Below are 20,922 nucleotides of genomic sequence, written 5' to 3'. Positions count from 1 at the left end.
CCATTCCAGATCAATCAACTCCTGGATGTCTTCCAGGACTGGAAAGTAGCAAGAGGCTTGCCGTAGGGAAATCAGAATGGGATTCTTCTTTGGTTCCGTCATAGAGTCTGCCCCAGGAACTCCCAGCATCTTCAGGGTCTGGGAAACCAAGGCCAGCAATTAATCTCTATGGAAAAACGTTAACATGGTCCGATACGGTTCTAAACCAGGGGGGATTTCCCCATCTTCCAAGAAATCTGGATCCTCTTCTTCGTCCATGCCGTCCGGGTCCCTGCCAGGGATACCCTTGGTGAGTTGAGGCATGCCTCAAGGTCTGCCGATATTACTGGGAGGGCTTACTTGTTGAGGCTCCTTCTGGACAGGGGCAAGTGAGATAGCAGACTGTGCCTGTACGAAGGCTTGTAGAAGGCTTGAAGGCCTTGAAAAAATTCCACACAAGAGAAGGCTGCTGGGTCCCTGCCTAGATCAGGAGGTACTGGGGTAGGTGTTGCTAGATTTCCCTTTCCCATGGATGATCCAGTTCCGGGGTTACTCAGATACGGGGTATTTCCAGTTAAGGCTGTGGCTGACCCATCCTCTGAATGGGAGGAGCCAGGCTTAGCAAAGTCTGGGGAGGCCAACTCTCCCTGGGCTTCCTCACAGTGCTGACATAAGCAAGGATCCAGGTCAGACTGTGCCGCCCTAATATGTGCAGCTTGTGTTTCTTTGCTGCCGGAGCCATTGGTGACGGTAAATGCATGTTCAGACAGCACACACTTAAAATTTTATGCGCACAGATTTTGGGCGCCAACGTGGGCTGCAGTGAGACACACGCAGAGCCCCTGCACCTGGCTTTACTTGTATTCTGAGCCTAGTCAGTTGTGTGTGTGTGTATGTATGCACGTACATACTGAAGCTCTATAGTGGGCAATACAGGCACAAAAACGTGCGCAAGATGGGCGGCGGCCTACTACGACCAAGCCTAAAGCGGGGCCTAACCCACCAAGGGCCGCTCAACCCCAACTGAATCAGGAACAATGCCGGTGCGGCATGCCGAGCTAGGAGATCGGCAGAAGTTTTACCAAAATCCCTCTGACGTCTCTGAATCGAGATGAAATCCTCTTTGTTTTTTGTTTGTTTTTTTTTTTTACTTACCTGGGCTCAGCACTTACGAACTGAGTACAAAGACGGTCTTCAGATGCAGGAGGGGGGGCGGGGGAAGGGCTTTGGCTGTCACCACCGCGCTCGGCTTCCTGCATCTGCTGCCTTTCAGCTGCTTCAGCAGCAAAATCCACGCCAGGAACCGGCTACCAGACCAAGGCACACCTTTGAGGGATCTTGGAAAATCACCTCAGCAATTCTCATCTGGGGAAGAGACCTTTAATTATCACTGCAGGAGAGTGGGGCTCAATCTTTTCTCCAATTTTAAAGTAGAACTTTTTCTTCCAAAAGGTACAGCAATTCCCATAGGGAAAGCATGTCCGCATCTGCTGGAGACAGAGAAATACTGAAGGGCTGAGGGCACTGCAGGGGTGTATCTAGGGTGACATCAGCTTTGAAACCTGACTCCATCTCCATCTGCTAGCAGGGGAGCATAAACCCACTGGGGTCCTGAGTCCATCTGGCTACACACTAGAAAAATGGACAATATCCTAGAAGCATTGGGTATAAAAACAGGTCACCAAAACTATGTTCTGGAAAAAATGTTTCCTGCATGAGATCTCAGTAAGAGCTGTCCTTAGAACATCCAGTATAGACAAGTCACAGAAAAGAGTAAACAGACAAGGACCCCTACAGCTTTCTTCAGATGTAGAACGTCACCAGAACATCTCCTCCTTGCCATACTAACATCCACAGCCTGTTGTCCCAGCAGCAGCGTGATAAAATTATCTCAGGCTCTGGTATCCTACACCTACTATAAGACCCACTTTAAAATAACATCCTTAACAAATAAAGATCCCTTTATTTTTTTCACTCTACTATTTCCTCAGGAATAAAAGAAGAGAGTTTTGGTGAGCTCCTGCTACTCAAACAAGCTCTGTAAACCGGGGAAGCTGCTGTGCTGAACTTTGCGAGAAACCTTATGGCAGGAATTGGCATGAAACAGCAGACAACTGGAGAGCAGACATGGGGAAAATTTTGAAACTAGGGTGTGTGGCAGCAATAAAAATGTATTTAGGATTTTTATGAATATTCTTTTACATGTAAGATGTTTATATGATACGTGGAACAGCCGCTTAATAAGATGCTGAACACCAATCAAATTGTGTCTTCTGATTGGCTGTCGTACTCTTCTTTGTAGGAAATCAAGACAGCCACGGAGGCTTGTGCAGACGAGAGTCGCTGGAAGCTTATGTTTGGAAGTTAAGCCCTACAGCATCGAAACATGGCCATGTCAGTGTTTTCTCAAAGATAAGCACTGCAATAGCTATCTGGATTGGACTTAAGTTTTTCACATAAAAAATGGTCATCTAGAGAATTTGTGGATACTCCTGTTCCTCTTCATACCCCAGATCAGTTCAGACGAATGGGTTTTGCATCGCTACCAGCAGATGGAGGCAAAGAATAAAAGATTTTCAGGCACTGCTACTTAACTGAGAGTGCCACCTGCAGTCCCTCAGTATTTCTCTGTCTCCAGCAGATGGTAGAGATGCAAACCTGCAATCTAGCAAAGTTAATAGAAATAAGGGAGTTATGAAAGAAAAATGTAGGAGAAGATTACAGGAGGCGTCAGGTTCCTTCGTGGGTCATCCCTTATGTCGAGCCGGGCGAGCGGGGGATTGGCAATCCCTGTTCGGCTTTTAGCCCACAGCATCCAGGAGTAGGAAAAGCCAGGGGTCCTGGTTCCTCCTCCCCTGAGGTCTTCTTCCCCGTCTTCTGGCAGCAGGGAAGTAATTCTTTCTTCTGGTGTCTGTTTATTTATGTTTTGTTTTTGTACCTGTATCTTAAAAAAAAAAAAAAAAAAAAAGAAACAGGAAAGAAAGATGTTTGCAGCTGCTGGCCTAAGGCTCAGGGGACAGAAGAGATGGTGAGCAGTGCTGCAAGGTTTTTAGATGATCACTGAAGCGACTCACACCGTGGCCATTGGACATGGGATAGGCAGAAGCAGGCCGTGCCCCGTGTGCTCCCTAATGCTGCTGACTTTGGAGCATGCCAAAATTTGTCGGGCCTGTGGAATCTGGGTGCCAGCGGCTGACAGGAGAGCTACCCGTTCACAGGGTCCTGTCAGGGAGGCCTCCAAGGGAGATTTTGCCATGACCGGCAGCAGGGCTGCACATGGCAAGAAGCAAGCTCCTTCTCGGGAGCCTCAAGATTCCCCTCCCCCTTTGTCTCCAGCAGTGTAAGCTGAGGTTGATGTTAAGGGGAAGGAAGTCGTGGAGACACCAGATTGTGGGGGCAAAGATGGAGAGAAATTTTCCACTGGTTTTGTGTTGCTCCTACATAAAGCCTATTTGGCCAGGAAGAGTTCAGCTGGTAAACGGCCCTGAGTCAGGTTTCACTGTGGAACTCAAAGAAGGCTAAAGGATCCCCAGACAGGGGTTCAGGAGACCTACTCTGCAGGTTGGGTCTTTCCCGATCTACTGGGAATGTTGAATTGGATGATTCCAATGACTTGCAGGATAATCCAGGTGATGATCCAGCTAATACTGGTCCTGCGGATGATCATGGAAATGAGCCAAATAATATCGGGTCAGGGAAGAACTTGGACAGAACTGAAGATTTGTCTGACCTTGAGGAGATACAAACTGCGGAGGGAGATGACCCGCAGGTTGTCTGGCTGTTCCGCCAATGGGAATTGAGACCCCTTATTCCCCATGTCTTGAAGGAATTGGGTATTAAGGTGGTGCAGGAGGAATTGGATAATGAAGAAGTGGACCTGGTTTTGGATGGCCTTCAAGGTCCTCTGAAGGCTTTTCCGCTCCCCAAGAAGGTTAAGAAGCTGGTGAACTGGCAGTGGGCGGCCCCTGAAGCAGGTCTGAATGTGGCCAGGGTGATGGCAAAGTTATAACCTTTGACCGAGGATATTTTGCAGCTTTTAGTGTTACCTAAGGTAGATGCTTTGATGTCGGCAGTCACCAAGACGACAGCCATCCCAGTTGCTGGGTCAGCCGTGCTAAAAGACCCTCAGGACTGAAAACTGGAAATCCAGTGGAAGACTATGTTTGAGATCTCGGCATTAAGCCTTCGAGCGACCATCTGCAGTAGCCTGATGCAAAGGGCCTGTTTGCACTGGGTTCAGAAAGCTGGCTGTGGGTTCCTCTGATGATTCGAAGCAGAAGGCTCAGTTGGAAGCAGGGTTTGCATATGCTACCGACGCATTATATGATCTGATTCGGACTTCAGCAGGGAGTATGGTATTGGCAGTATCGGCACGCTGTCTGCTTTAGAATTTTCTCTCCCTGCCACATCCCATTCCACATCTCACAGAAAACGAGAAGCGGTTCTGGCTACGTTGCTCCGGCTTCAAACACAATATCCAGACAGAACAGGACACAGACATACCACATCTAGACAAAAAACAAAAAGACACATCACTACCAGACAGAAGGCAGATACACACCCACACCAAAGACACACAGAGAGGCACAGATACAACACACCCAGTCAAACACGGGCACCCAGACACAGAGCAAGACACAGGCAAACAGACCACATCACACACCAAGACAAAAGCACACCAGACAAACACAGAGATACACACTCCACATCACACCCAGGCCATTTCCATCCATTTCCTTATTTTCCCTTCTCCTCCTCCTTATTCTCTCTGGCCCCTTTGCCTATTCCCCTCCCTAACGTCACTTCTTTTCCCCTAGCAGGCAACAACTGTGATCTCTCTCCCTGGGTAGGGGACCCGGCAGCAGCAGCAGCAGGAAACCCTCCCGGGCAGAGGCCTGAGGCTGGCAGCTCTTCCTGGGTTGGGAAACACTGCAGAGGCTGTTCCCATGTCCAGGTCTGCTGCAGAGTAAACAGCTCCTCTCCCTGGCCCACTGAAAGGGACTCGCAGCTAAGCGATGTCACTGCATGCTGGCAGCTCCCTCCCTCCAGAGCTTGCAGTGCCTAACGGCACAGAGACTCAACAACGCAGTCATTTTCTCTTTCCCGATTAGGCAGCCTGTGCGCTCCTCTTCAGGACTGTTTAAGCCCCCCAGTTTGTTCACCCCTGGCCTAATACATGATGCTTTGAAAAGGCCTTGAAATGTGCCATTAAGAACATCAGATCTGATAAGCATGACAGCAAACATGAGATTAAGACTTTATATAGATTTATCATAACTTTCCACTGACCCTGGAAGGGCGAATAAGGTAAAAAAAAGAAAACATGGCAGTTTTTTCTTAGTGACAAGCAATTCTCATGTAGTGAAATTCTACACATTATAATTTTATGAACAAGAAATCAAGCAGGTAAATAAGCAAATGCTTATGGCTCAACATGATTGCAAATCATATTGACAATAGAAAAATGATGATATGAGTATGGACCTTTGCTTTCATTTTTTTTCCTGGAATTTATCAGTGTTTGTTATAACAATCAAAAAAAAACAGGAGAAAATTCAGAATTAAAAAAATATACTTTTTCCCCCACTGACGTTCCCCTGTTTTTGTTCATTAAAATAAATTCCTGGGAAAAAAATCAAATAAAAACTGAAAACGAAAGTCCCTAGATATAAGGAAATGGGTGCAAACATATCTCCCTGCCATCAGTAACAGGCAATCAACATCACGATACAAAAAGAAAACAGTACTCCCCCTTGTACAGCACATGGCCAGGAGCCGGAGCTGCACCTTCTACTGCAGAGGACAATCAGCTGGTGCTGTGCACACTACAGCAAGCTGCTGTCACATACGATATATGCCACCAGTCAGTGCCGTGCTCCCTATGGCACACGGCCATCAGCTAGAGTCTCAACCCTTATGGCAAACGGCCAATTCTGCACTACCTAGGGCACGTAGCCACCAGCCAGGGTAGTACCCCCAACGGCGCGTGCCCTTTAGCAAACAGAAAACCAAACCAAGGATGAAGGCAAGTGGTGGAAACAGCAGACCCAAAGAAAACATGTTGAAGGTGATGTATTGAGAGGGCGGTAGTTAACACGCGTGGATGAGCATGCCCTTTGCCTCCCCCCCCCCCCCCCGCCCCCACCCAATATTTACCTGGCCTGACCAATTCACTGAAGAGGGGAATCAGGAACGCGGGGTCGTAGAGGGTCTCCGGTTCCTTTGTATCACCAGCCTCGTACAAACTCTGATGTCCTTCCTGATACAGGAGAAAAACAGCATTAAACAAGCTCAGCGGGTTTCATTGCACAGCGGCACTGTCAGAAAGAGCAGCACACTTGTGGCAACTCGGGGATAGATTCTGCAGAAAAGGTCTTCAAATTCTGCAGAACGTGTGCATACATTTTTTTAAATTTTCCACCCCAACAACTAGAACATTTGAGTAGATTAAATCGTTAGCTGGCTAAAAAACTTACTTGAATTAAAAAAAAAAAAAAAAGGTGCGGTGTGGAGGCGTTCTGGGGGTGGGGCTTAAATTTTGCCAAGTACTGCTAATCTTCGGCGTTTCTGTGTGAAGTTTAGACCAGTAAATCTGAGTGTGGTGTAGAGTCAATCTAAAGTTATCTAGGCAGACTTATCTGGTTATGTTTCCCCGCTGAGTACCCTGATCAAGGTTATCAGGGTAACTTTACCTGGCTAACTTCCTGCTGCCCACACCATTCAGTAATGATCAGAAGGATTTACACTGCCCTCAAAGCTTTCAAACCCTTGCTTTTGGCCTCTGAATTATTTCCCTTGTTCGGTGTCCATTATTATTTCTTTCTTTCTCCCATTTTCTTTCTTCTTTTCTTCCCCATCAGCCCTATTAAACGCACTATTATACTGCAGCGTGTCTCTCCCCTTCCCAGTCTTATCTACTGTTTCCTCCCTCCCTCTTTGGGCCTTATTTTTAAAACTATTTACGCTGGCACAGAGCTCTGTGTGTGTAAAAGTATGCACTTTTATGCAAACTGCAGAGAGGTGTTCCGAGGGAAGGATTTGGAAAGGAAAATTGGTTCTTACCTACTAATTTTCTTTCCTGTAGTACCACAGATCAGTCCAGTCTCCTGGGTTTTGACTCCCTGCCAGCAGATGCTGACAGAGAAAGTTTTACTGAAACTGTACATAACCTAGTGTGCCACCTGCAGTCCCTCAGTACTGACCTGTACCAAAGCCAAGATGATAACACACTAAAAAGCTTTTAACAGCAATTTTCCCCAATGAACAGGAGGATGATGAAGTCATACCCACTGGAAACTGTGTCTCAGAAACTAAAGTAAATAAACCGCATGGAGAACCATTAAAACTGCATTACCCGCAAACTATCAATGGGTGGGTCTCTGGACTGAACTGTGGTACTACAGGAATGAAAATTAGCAGGTAAGAACCAGTTTTCCTTTCCCTGTATGTACCCAGATCCTAGGATGTACCTAAACTCCCCTAAACTGGGTGGGACCTTGAGAGTTCCACTCACAAAACACTTCCACCAAAGCACATGGAGGCTAGTGCCCTGACATCCTTGTGATAGTGTCTAGCAAAAGTGTGCAAGGACTACCAAGTAGCAGCTACCTGCTGAGCCTCAACCAAAGTTGCCCGAGAACATGCCGAGCAAGTCCTCAAGCCTCTAATCACTGGTCAATCCTTAGATATATACATCAAAGCAATCGCCTCCTTAAGCTAATGCACAAATGTAGTCTAAGAAGCCTGGCTCTCCCTCTGTGGGCCATTCCACAGAACAAAATGATCTGATATATGAAACTCATGAGTAACCTCATCAGATACCTCAACAAAGAACATCTCCCATCCAAGAGCTTAAGTTCTCTTGAATGAGACGCAGAGGAATCCAAACCTGAAAAGGGTAGAAGATCTACATCCTGATGAAGATGGAACGCCGAAACCACCTTAGGCAGAAATCTGCAGAAATGTATCTCAGGACGAAAAAGCCTGGAACTCTGAAATCCTCCTGGCCAAACAAATAACCAACAAGAAAACCACTATAAAAAAAGAGTCAAGTCTTTTAAGGGTGCCATCTTCAGTGGCCTCATACAGTACTCTAAGCCCCAGATTAAGATTCCAGGCCTTCCCCACCGAAGGATGCAAATTCTTCTCTCCCCCCCCCCCCCCAAGAACAGGTATGACATCCAGATGCGTGGACAGAGAATAATCCTGTACATTGCCTCGGAGATAGTTCAAAGTTGCTACCTGCCCCCTCAGAGAGGTAAAGCCCAGACCCTTGACCACAACTTCCAGAAGAAAGTCAAAATATGCAATACTGTAGCTTGAATAGCATTGACAAGAGTTATGGCGAAGCTTTATCTATTACTGAAAGAGACGTACAACACACCTTGAAGATTCTCCAAATTTGCCCGTAGATGCTAAAGACGTAGAGGTTTGCCTTGTCTGCAACAAGGAGGTAATTGTTTCAGAATATCCCTTCCACCACAGCTGTCTCCTCTCCAAAGCCAGGCCTCGATACAAAAGCAAGCCACTTGTTCCGCAAATAGTAAACACTGGTACAGAGGACCTGACAGATGAGCAAATGCCAACGGTCAACCTATAGCCACACTGACCAGATTCAAGAACCATAGGTGGCATAGCCACTACAGAGTCATAGATGAAGCATCTACTCCAGAGCCATCAAAACACACCACCTGGATAGTTCTCCATAGAGAAGAATGCCTCTAGGCCATAGCAGAAAAGGCTCATTGAAAGAACGCCTCAAGGGCATGGTAGAACCAGAGCACCCATGCCTTCTGCTCACGTGCTCTCTGCAACAGCTGAAAAATGAGAAGGCTTGGTGATCTGTGTGATTGCCATTAAACCCATATAAGAATAACCCCATCTCCAATGAATGAGAAAATCTGCCTGAACATTATCCATCCCAGCTATATTAGACACTGCTATCCACTGCTTTGCTCAGAGAATCAACTTCTAGGCCTCCTGAGCCATTGACTATCAGTTGATTTGGGCCACTGCTGCCACATTGCCCAATAGGAACCGCCCTAGATGGCTGCGTAATCATGGCAGAAAGGCAAACAAAACGTAACACCTCACTCTCATCTTTAATCGAAAGCTAGATCATGAAATCTCTTCCTTTGACCAATAGCCCTGCATCAACTGATCCCAACACACTGCTCCCCAGCCCAAAAGACTGGCATCAATGGTGAGTCTCATCCAACCCAGAACTGCCAGATTGCTCTGATTAAGCCATCACAAAAGGCTGTCTCTGCCTTTCCCCTCGAGTGGAAGGGAAAGATGAAACTCCCCCAATAACAAAGTCCGCTGAGACAGAAGAGCGCTCTGAAAAGACCACATATGTGCAAACGTCCAAGGCCCCAGCTCCAGTGTTGACACCATAGAACCAAGACACCAGCACTAATGGTGATGCCAAAGAGCCCAGGATTTGCAAGGAGTTCCAGACCTTGGGCATCAAAAACCCCAAAGGGTGTCAGATCTGACCCTGCAAACTTCAGTATCCTCTCTTCCAGGCTCTTCCTTCCAGAGAGTGAAACTGAGCCCGCAGATACTTCAGGGTCTGAGAGGGAACGAGATGGCTCTCTGCTAGAATCACATTCTGTACCATCCACCAGCATATGTCCACTGACTTTGGCAAATCCAAAAACGGATGCACCAGCCCAGCTTCGTGTCGAAGGCCACCGCCACTACCACCATCATCATGGTAAACCTACTCTGAGTTGTAGCCAGTCCAAATGGAAGGGCCCAAAACTGGAAAAAAAAAATGTTCCCCCTAGGAACCTAAATCTCAGAAACCGCTGGTCTTTCAGCCTCTGTTGAATCTAGAGATGCAAAGAGTCCTCCTTGTGAACCGCCTCCAAGAAGGACCTCCAGGCCTCCATCTGGCCGAGAAAGAATCACCCTCCAAAGTGACAACAGAGATGCAGTTGTGTAAACTGCATCATGTTTGACAACTGGAACTGCAAGGAGAAATTTTGTAAGCCTTGCGAACCAGACAAGCAAATGCCAGGAGAAATTCTGTAAGGTTTGGGGGATCAGGCAAGCAAATTCTAAAGCATAGCCCCTCCCTCAGGACACGCAAAGGCAAAGAAAGGAAATTTGGTTCTTACCTGCTAATTTTCGTTCCTGTAGTACCACGGATCAGTCCAGACAGCTGGGTTATGCCTCCCTTCCAGCAGGTGGACTCAGAGAACAAACTGAAAAGGCACCCCCTAATAACCTAGTGTGCCATCTGCGATCCTTCAGTATAATCAATATCCAAGCAGAAAGAAAACACAATCTAACCACTGAACAATTTAAACAGCCAATGAATAGACCAAAAACTAATAACAAATGGTCCCAACTTTCAGAACTATGTAGCTGTAAGGAGTGTAGATTCTTCCATTCCTCACACCCTAACCAACATTTTTGCATCTGCAAATCTTTTGTGTAGGAAGCAAAGGAAAGAAAAAAAATCAATGGACTTACCAGACTATCTGGGTGGGCGTCTGGACTGAACCATGGTACTACAGGAACGAAAATTAGCAGGTAAGAACCAATTTTCCTTTCCCTGTACGTACCCAGATCAGTCCAGACAGCTGGGATGTACCCAAGCCGCCTTAACTGGGGTGGGACCCGGTAAGTCCCGCTCGAGTACTCCGCTACCAAAACAATCCGTATCTGGAGCCCGGATGTCCAAGCGATAGTGCCTAGCAAAAGTGTGCAGAGATTTCCAAGTCGCCACTCGACAAATCTCTTGAGGAGAAACATTACCGGACGGTCCTTACATATGTACGCCGAGGCAATGGCTTCTTTCAACCATCGGGCAATAGTAGTCTTGGACGCATTCTGCCCTTTCTTAGGGCCACTCCATAGAACAAAGAGATGGTCTGACAACCGAAAAGTATTAGTCACTTCCAAGTATCGGAGAAGGACCTGATGAACGTCCAACTTTCGCAACTCCTGAGCCTGAGAGGAATCGCGATCCAAATCTGAAAAGGCCGGTAACTCAACTGACTGATTCAAATGAAAAGCCGACACCACCTTCGGAAGGAAGGACGGCACCGTCCGAAGCGAAACTCCCGAGGATGAAAACCGCAAGAACAGCTCTCAGCACGACAACGCCTGTAGCTCTGACATCCGTCTCGCCGAACAAATAGCCACGAGAAATACCGCTTTAAGTGTCAAATCCTTTAACGTGGCCCGCTCAAAGGGCAAGTCGCATAGTGAACTGTTATGATGGCTGAACCGAATGATGATATATAAAACTAAACAAATAAATAAATAAATAAAACCAAGTTCAAACTCCACGAAGGGCAGACCTATCATACTGGAGGATTCAAATGTTTGGCTCCTTTCAGAAAACGTGCCACATCTGGCTGTCCCGTAAGAGAAGTACTGTCCACATGGCCATGCAAGCAGCCCAAGGCTGCTACCTGAACATGGAGAGAACTGTATGCCAAACCTTTCTTCAGGCCTTCCTGTAAGAACTTGAAAATGTGAACTACTGTGGCCCTTCGCGGGGAAATCTGAAAACTGCTACACCAGGAATCAAAAACCTTCCAAACCCGTGCGTAAGTAAGCGACGTGGAAGTCTTACGTGCGTGAAGCAGAGTAGAAATCACACTCAGGGTACCTTTTTTCCTCAGCTGGCTCCTCTCATAAGCCAAGCCGCTAGACAGAAGCGATCCACCTGATCGAAAAATACTGGACCTTGACGGAGAAGGTTCGGAAGGTGTCCGAGACGCAAGGGACCCTCGACCGCCACTCAGTGTTGCCAGATGGGCAGTTTTCAAGCCCAATTGGGCTACTTTTTCTGACCATGTGCAGGAAATATTTTCCTTTTTATGGCAGAGGGATTTTGGGCTATTTTTTTTTTGGTGTGTGCAGTTTTTTGGGCTTCTTTCCGGAAGGGTGCTGCAGTAGCTGGAAGACATTTCCTAGTGGTGTTTTGTTGTCTCTTCCTGACAAACTGGTGCCAGTTTGAAGCTTGAGGGTGAAATGGAGGGAGCTGTGCCTGGGGGGATGGGAAAGGGAAGTATCGGACAACTTAAGTTTGTTTTGCTCATTTTGAGATTTAGAGGAATGAATATTACCAATGGACACTTCTATATCAGTCTTACTTCTCCCATCAAAAGAAAATAAAGACTAAATATAGTTTATGGCTTATTCTAAGTAGACGTACAGATCGCTGTTGACAAAGGATCATCAATATAAAAAAGGGTGGCTTTTACTGTGGAGTGACAGGTGACTGTCTCTTGCAGTTCAGGCTTCCCTTTCTCGTGCAGCAGTAATGGGCTGGCTGTGAACTCCCTAACAAGCTTCCAGGTATCTCTGGGTGAGAACCACTATCATCTGCAATGCCATGTCATGTGGGGCATTGCACTGGGGCTCATTTATAAGTTGTTACTGCTATTAGTTTCACTCAAGAATACAGCACTGTTTTCAGTGCTAAAGGGACTAGAGCTGCCTTATAATGCACTTATCAGTGCTAACAGGAACAACTTATAAATGAGCCCCAGAGCAATCAACAGTGCCAGTATAGTGCTTTATCAATCAATATAATTGCATTGGATTCCACCATTCCTGGGATACTGAGTGGGCCAACTGCGAATTTCAGTAAGATAAAGTCCCGAAGGCATCACTGTTTTGCTGCTACTTTCGCCCTGCTAGGGACTTAAGAGAAATGCTTTCTTTGTTCTGCTACCTCATTTCCACCCTGCAGGGCTTGAAAAAAGAAAGCTGCTTGTTTTACCACCCCTGAGCAGGAACGGAACAGCAATATTTAATGCCCTGGGGGATTGGGTCCCCAACCGGACTTGCTTCTAAATAAATCCTGTATGGTGTGGCTCTGCATAGCTCTGAGATGAAGCTTATGTTATGGCATGAACATGACAACTTTGATGTTTTAGACTTTTCTAGCAATATATATATATATATATATATTTTTTTTTTTTTATTTTTTATTTTTTTTTTTATTTTTTTTTTTTTTTAACTTTTTTATATACACTGTTAATTTTGTAAATCTGTCTGTATGCAGTGCAGGAATGTGTGTAAAATTGTGCATAATAAAAATTGTTTTTGCAACTTTTGAGTTTTGGGCTACTTTTGGTGATTGATTGGGCTCTAAAAATTTTTAGCATCTGGCAACTCTGCACTCAGGACACGAAGACGACAGGAAGCACTTACATTAAATAAGCAATGCTCATATCCAGCTCTCCAGAATCTCCACAGGTCTGGTTTATAGGGGGAACCAAAATATGCATTTGAACCTGGCTCCATATGTATTGTAATTTGATAGATAATCAGGCAGATCATATCAGCAACATGGGACCGCTGGTATGAAGAAAGGGGTACAAGGCTAACTTCCTACCATCAGTGACATAAAATCAACATCACAGTCAAAAAAAATTAACTAGGCAGGCACACCAGCACAGCATTAGCTACTAAAACAAATTTATAATAAATGTAATCTTTAAATTTCTTCTAGGTAGATGTGCCTGCTTGTGAATGGTTTATGAATTTGGACTGATAAGTTTTGTGACTTTCATATCCTTTTTTTTTTTTCAATGCACCCTTTCTCCTCTCAAATAAGCATTCCTATTGCTGTTTTGTTATTTACTATTACACCATATCACTAATTTATGTTCACATCTTTACAAATAAAAGAGCCATGCTTTCTATAGTACACAAATACATCTCCTACAAAATAAGCCAGGTACCCTGAGAATCCAGCACAATGTGGGGAGAGAAGCACCTGAGAACTGGATTAAGACATGCTGAGGCCCCATAAAATATAAAAGTCTTGAAATTTAGCAATTTTTGTTTTCTTATTTAGAGGTCTTTCAATCTGAGGGCTAAGCTATGTCAAGTTTAAAAGGGCCCACAGCATTACAAAATGTAATGTAAAACTTGACATTTGGTCATTTTTTTTTTTTTTATATTTATTTAGAGACTCCTCATAATCCGAGTCCTCAAACTGTAGCTTAGGTAGCTTGTAATTCCATTACTAAACTGAGGGAGGCTGCCAGTGGGAATAGACAGTGGAAGCTCCTGAAAGGGCACCTCAGGGTGAAGGCGGCGACGCAGAGGAAAGTGGGTGATCGTCTTCATCATTCTCTCCCGATCCAGCAGACAAAGGATCTCCTCCATGCTTGGCTGCTGCCAGAGTGATTTACCCATGCTCTTGCGCGTTTTGTGATGCTCCACTGCAGCCGGGCCCCAGAGCAGTAACCTACATCCCAAAGTAAAGGTTAGCGTGGTCTACAGTCCAATAAACCTGTCTTCTCAGCAAGCAATGTATACCCCTGCCATTTGGTTATAAGGGGTACAGAAAACCCCAAGAAAAACGTTCCACTGATAAACACCTCAGTGGTTTCACCTTTCCCAAGAGCGATTACTTCTGCCCTCACCAGAAGAAGATGCTGTAGACTCCATAAAGTATTAGCTTTACATTGCATTGACAACCTTTGGATTGTACTCCACTTTTGGGAAAAGGGGACTATAAGAAGGTATCAATAAATCAATGTCCACTACAGATGATATGGTCAGGCCAGGAAAGAAAGGCAGCAATGAGCAGAGAGAAAAAAAAAAAACAATCCAGGAAGACAGACATGCATCATAGGGGAATGGAATGGAGTGATAATATACCCCCATGAAGAGAAGAGATGCATCTTATCAAAATAGAAGGGAGAGGAGAAATCTCACAAAGAGAAGAGATGCACCATGCACATAAAAGACAGAAGGTGGAAGAAATAGCCCATAAGCAAATGGCAGCAAGAAACCAGACTATGAGGTGATAGGTGTAGGGAGAAAAAGAAGAGCAAACAAGAATATATTGAGGATGATATTCAGCACCATTTGTCCTGCCATGCTTCTGGACCCAAGTTAGCTGGGATGATTTTTTATTTGGCTAAAAATGTATCCAGCTAACTTGGATGTGGGATGCAGGCATTCTGGGGCAGAGTTGGCTGATTTTCAGCATTATCCAGCTAACAGGGTTAGATAACTTTAGGATAGCTGAAGAGCAGTCCTAAAGTTTGCCAAATAAACTTATCCAGCTAACTTTAAGATAGCCAGGGATATTTAACAGTGTGCCCACACTGATGAATATCGCTGCAAAGTTAGATGGATATGATTATCCGGCTAGCCAGACAATGGCTGAATATGGATCTCTTTGTATCTAAGAATAGCCTCACTTGAGTTTGTTTTGACTTCAATAGCCTTGGTTAAGCACACTTTTGTCATATTTGCTATAGACAGGTAGCTTCAGGAAGACCTTTCGTGACTGTAGAGGAAGTCAAAGTCAGATAAGTAAAACATTTCCTAACTTCATTTACTTGTATTACTTTCAAAACATTCCAAAGCTGGAATGAATAAGACAGATATACTTGCCTAAAGTCTGTAAGGCTTAGACTGTTTTTCTCATACAGTTGGAGCAGCTGCAGGATTTTCTGGTCTGAAAGAGAACAGAGCAAATATTTATCATGCAGAGGATATTCGGGAGAAGGCAGCTTCCTGATGGCATAATGGGCTCACCTGTAATGCTCAACGTTGCTCCATAGGCTCCTAACAACACAGCAAAGTGGTTGATGTGGCAGACTGAAGGGCATTTGTTCACCAATGTCGTTAAAATATCTACAAGGGCCTCTAGAAGGAAAATTAACCATTACAGATAAAATAAAACCTTCTTCAAAAGCTTACACCACTCTTTTCTGCAATGTAAAAGTTTAGCAAATCATGAGACAGACAAACCAACTCTCAGTGCCCCATTGTAAAGAATTTGGGAAGGATTTACCCATTTTAGGTAATTTGGAATATCATGTAACTTGTGATATAATTTACATGTTAGGCCACCAGCAGTAAATCACTGTTGGGAAAAGATGGTCACAATACAAATGGGAAAATGAATCTCTTATGGAAAAATTCTGTAAAGTGACATCCAGCAATCAAGTCCAGGACATCAAGTCCTTCATATCTTGTGTTTTTAATAGGGTACCCTTAGAAGAGAAAAGCTGCTACCTCAGCCAGCAACCGTGTGCTGCAACAGAATGTACATAATTAGGCAACCTAATAAAAAATAGTTAACATTTTTCAAGGACTGATGAAATACTAATGGAAACTGCAGCAGCACAGAAGGAGCCATTTTGTTTCACAGCGATGTCATCGATGACTTTTCATTGTGCTTGTCTATGACCTGCTTGCCATTCAAAGAATCAACACAAGCACAAAGGAAAAGCAAACTGCTGCTATTTCAATAAGTTTTGTTTTACTTAAGAGAGACCCAACAGTGTCATCCAGGGCTAGAAAACCGCCGAGTACCAGGTTACCCAGGCAGCTGTTGCCAAGGCTGCGCCTGGGTGCAGCAGATGCTGCCGATGCTGGGAAGCCTTGCTTGAAACAAGAATTGCTTTTGCTGGCAGCAGGGCCCCAGTCGTAATGCCAGGGCCTGGAGATGCCCCGAACCGCTAGGCCCTGTGCAAGGGAGCCAGGATGGAGGAGGGAAGAGAGCACTGGCAAGGAGGGGATGCACAAAGAAAAAGTAAAACTAAAGGAGAAGAAGCCAAAAGAAAAACAACTAAAAGAGAAAAAGAAATTCCCTGGTTCCGAAAATAATTCTCTAAATATTCTTCCATCCTTGTTATTATCAATAACATCACTAAAAGAAAGTGACTCTCTCTATACTCAGTGGAATGTATTTTGAGGATGTAAAGTCCACAGGTAGTTTGCACCCACAGACTATATTTTCCCTTTGAAAAGTAACTAAGTACTGCAATCCCAGCACAAGGAAGGAGTTTCTGAAGGGTGGGGAGAAGCAAGGGGCACGGACTGCATACTTTGCTGGACTGCCCAGCAGACTCCTGCCATATTTCTTCTTTAAATGTTCTTGGGGGGTGCTTGGTCTAGCAGGGTCAATTTTTAACATTTTGGGTGGGGGTATGGGAATCGGGGCACAGACTTGTGTACCACTTTTTTTTGGTTTTCCCTGTGCCAGTTAACCACCTGTATTCGTTTAAGATAGCCGGTTTGGTTAAAGGTAGCTGGGGATATTCATGCACTAGTACTTTCCCTTGAATATTCAGGTAAAGCAAGCATGATAAAACAGCCACATACTCTGCACCTCTGCTTTTGTGCAGGCGGCACGAGCTTTTCATGCATGCACATGGTGTCCACCCCAGGCCTAAGTACATGCATGGTGAATCCTACGTGGGCTTTTTAGCCTCTCCGAGGGCAATTTTCAACCAGGTTAATTTACCTGGGGAAAATCGCTATTTGTCTGTGTAAATGTATTTCATAAATTGCCCTCATATGGGCCGATACAGTAAAACTCGTGGGAAAGTGGGCAAGCGCCTGCTCTCCCGGCGCGCGCACAGGACACTCTCCTGTGCGCGCGATACAGTAATTTAATTTATTTAAATTAGGGCCAGCAGTAAAAAGAGGCGCTAGGGACACTAGCACGTCCCTAGCACCTCTTTTCGGACAGGAGTGGCGGCTGTCAGCGGGTTTGACAGCCGACGCTCAATTTTGCCAACGTCTGTTCTCGAGCCCGCTGACAGCCACGGGTTCGGAAACCGGACGCCGGCAAAATTGAGTGACCGGTTTTCAACCCGCGAGCCTATTTCAAAATTTTTTTTTTTTTTTTTTTTTTACCCTTCGGGACCTCAGACTTAATTTCACCATGATATTAAGTCGGAGGGTGCACAGAAAAGCAGTTTTTACTGCTTTTCTGTGCACTTCCCCGGCACCGGCAGAAATTAACGCCTACCTTTGGGTAGGTGCTAATTTCTTAAAGTAAAATGTGCGGCTTGGCTGCACATTTTACTTACTGAATCACGCGGGAATACCTAATAGGGCCATCAACATGCATTTGTATGTTGCGGGCGCTATTAGGTTCGGGGGGGGGGGGGGGGGGTTGGACGTGCGTTTGACGCGCTATTACCCCTTACTGAATAAGGGGTAAAGCTAGCGCGTCGAAAACGCGCGTCCAATCGAGGGTTAACAGTGTGCTCTGCCGGAGCGCACTGTACTGTATTGGCCTGATAGACTGTAAGCTCTTTTGGGTCAGGGACTTGTACCTGTTTATCTAAGGGCTTGTAAAATGCCCTGGATTAGGCTGAGTAAGAAAGAGAAGTGGCAGGACACGTTACACTGTCACACTGAACAGCCACATATTACACTATCATGCATGGACATGGGCACACATTGCAATGTCACTCTGAATAGCCTCACATTACACTGTCATGCATGCATGAATGTGGCCACACGTTACACTATCACACTGAACAGCCAAACGTTACACCATCATGAATGCCTGAGCATGGCCACACATTGCACTGTCGCATTGAATGGCAGGGGAAACACGGTACCTCTTTCTGGACTGTGTCCGCCCTCATCTCGTGACCGCAGCATTGTTGGCAGAAATAAGGAGTGTTGCGTGACCATCACGTGAATGACAGAAAGCTGGAGCAAAGAGTCCGACGCCTCTTTCCCGTACAACACATCAAGGGCGGTGTTAAGCGCTCTCAGAAATGCGCAGTCTGTGTAGCAATATCTTCATAAGAAAGATTTACAAAGACAGTGTCTGACTGAATGTGCCAGGAAATGTTTTGAAGATAAAAAACTTCCCCATATACTAACATAACAATCACTGTAAAATACAGTATGGCAAACGCTGTGATTTAAGTCCCTTCTTACACCCCTTTTCAACAATTCCCAGTAAAAGGGGCAGGGCTCTGACAGTGCTAATTTACAGCAACTCCATGCCCCCAGCAGTGCCAGAATAAATCAGCCTGTACCCTTTGGTCTCAGCTGCATCAGAACAGAAATGTACTTACTTGAGCCCGGTCTTCACCAGGCTGCTCCAGTCTGCAGGGTCAGGGCCGAACTGCTGTATGAGTAACAGAGAGGCAAGGGCAACATTAGCACGTGCAGAGGAGGAAACAGTGCAGAGGTGCAACACTAGACACTAATGCTGGCTGCCGCTGACTCCATTCGCGAGTATGTGGACACACAAATACTGCATAGTCATTTAATGAATCCATGTGAGTTCATGACTGCGTGTGTATATAGAGATATATATTATATATAATCTAGCTTTTAAGCTGTGCGCTTTATATTGTAGATGTGAGGCATGACCACTTTCAGTTTAATTTTCCACATTGAATGAAATGCAACAATGCATGAAGCCTGGTATTTCTCAGTGTTTAGGTAGACCTCAGGTAGACAGGTCCTAATAAGACAGACAGAGCAGGCAGATGTGCTCCGACAACATAGAAATAAAAGGAGGATTAAGAATATATTTTAAACAATGTGCCCATTCCATGCAGAGCAGTTTTTCATCTCAGTTACACTCACACAGTTTAGAACCATGAAGTGGCTATTAAATCACAAGTTAAATTGCCATGAAAAGTCAAATCACCACATTTAAAACTCTGCAGTCAACCGATAAGGAAGCGAGACATGTGCCAAGCATAAACTGAATGTGAGGCAAGAGGCACAAGAGCAATGTGAAGTTCTCGAATTCTAGATGAGAAAAAAAAATAAAAAAAAGAGACTGTCTCACCAGGAGCTCCTCCAGTCTTGCGAGCATGGCCTTCTCTGTGGTATCTGTCCCCTCTTGTTCTTTGCTGCTGAATGTAGCTACTAAGCAGGTTAGACATGCCGACAATAAGGACCTTTTCCAGGCGCAGGTCTCCTTCACAAGGGGCTCCAATACTTTCCCTATGGAATCTGCCACAAGCCATCTGTACAATATGTGAATGGTAAAGGAAAATTGGTTCTTATCTGCTAATTTTTGTACCTGTAGTACCACAGTTCAGTCCAGACTCCTGGGTTTTGCCTCCCTGCCAGCAGATGGAGAGAGAAAGTTACACTGAACCTGTAACATAACCCAGGGTGCCACCCTGCAGTCCCTCAGTACTGATTTGTACCCAAGCCAAGATGACGGCAATAACCCCTGAGAAAAAACAAATTTTGAACTCTGAAAAAAGTATAACTTTTTTTTTTTTACATATAGGAATTAGTTTATCAATACTTGTTTGATCCTGAAGAAAAAATGAGGAGGAAGAACCCCACAGAAAGAAGAAACAGCTAAAGAAAGGGAGCCGCAGGTTCAACTGTCTGGCTCTGCTGGAGACAGAGAAATACTGAAGGGACGCTAGGGGGCTCTGTCCTGATATAGGATACCCTTTCAGTTTTTCTCTGTCTCCATCTGTTGGACAAGAGACTCAACCCACTGTCTGGACTGATCCGAGTACGTACAGGGAAATCAAATTTTCAGTCACCGCCGAGGTGCCCACCCCCCCGGGGAGGCAGTCGGAACAAATGCCAGCTCTGGAGAGCCGTGCGCGCGCCTTCCCACAGGCACGAGGAGGAGCACTAAATGAGGATGAGGAGTGCTAAATCTAGAAAGGAGAGCCTGGAGGGAGGCACAGCCGTGGGAAGCCAGCAGGCAGTGAGCAGCAGAGGGGTAACGAAGAGATCCGGAGAGGCTGCCCGAAAGAAAGGCAAAGTAAAATTTGTTACCTCTTTTAAACTCCACAGATTTTTTTTTTTTTTAAACAAACAGGACCTGTCCCCCGCAGAGGGTGAGTGAACCGGGCTTCCCGGTTATCACCCTCAGAGCCTGCCAAAGAGGGCCGGGTACAGGGTTCTCAACCCTCTGCTCCTCAGCCTCAGATACCAGGGTCACTATCATCTTGGTGAAGGTACATGGAGCCGTTGCCAGTCGAAGGAAAGGGCTCGAAACTGAAAATGTTCCCTTAGGACCATGAACCTCTGGAATCTCTGGTCTGATGTCTATGTGCAGATACACCTCTGACAAAGCAAAAGATGCCAAGAACTTTCCCTTGCGTACCGCCGTTATGACAGACCTCAGAGATTTCATGCGGAAACTGTAAACCTTGAGAGTCCCATTTACCTTCTTTAAATCAAATATCTCTTGAATTGTAT

The 20,922-nt window shown here is 45.4% G+C and overlaps 1 protein-coding gene across 2 annotated transcripts in view; it reads right to left on the bottom strand.

Moving 5' to 3' along the window:
- URB1 (URB1 ribosome biogenesis homolog) overlaps positions 1-20,922 on the bottom strand; it is a 235,012-nt gene that overhangs the window by 93,880 nt on the left and 120,210 nt on the right. For both annotated transcript variants that reach the window (XM_029603591.1, XM_029603592.1), the window contains 7 exons: positions 19,535-19,715; positions 18,807-18,859; positions 18,339-18,523; positions 15,511-15,621; positions 15,367-15,430; positions 14,038-14,206; positions 6,136-6,238 (listed from right to left, as the gene is read on the bottom strand). In XM_029603591.1, the coding sequence (XP_029459451.1) occupies positions 6,136-6,238; positions 14,038-14,206; positions 15,367-15,430; positions 15,511-15,621; positions 18,339-18,523; positions 18,807-18,859; positions 19,535-19,715 (866 nt within the window). The remainder of the gene's footprint in view (positions 1-6,135; positions 6,239-14,037; positions 14,207-15,366; positions 15,431-15,510; positions 15,622-18,338; positions 18,524-18,806; positions 18,860-19,534; positions 19,716-20,922) is intronic.

Source organism: Rhinatrema bivittatum, chromosome 5 (assembly GCF_901001135.1).
Source record: "Rhinatrema bivittatum chromosome 5, aRhiBiv1.1, whole genome shotgun sequence".
NCBI lineage: Eukaryota > Metazoa > Chordata > Amphibia > Gymnophiona > Rhinatrematidae > Rhinatrema > Rhinatrema bivittatum.
Note: the sequence above shows the minus strand (reverse complement) of the source record. Positions and strands in the feature narration are given on the sequence as shown.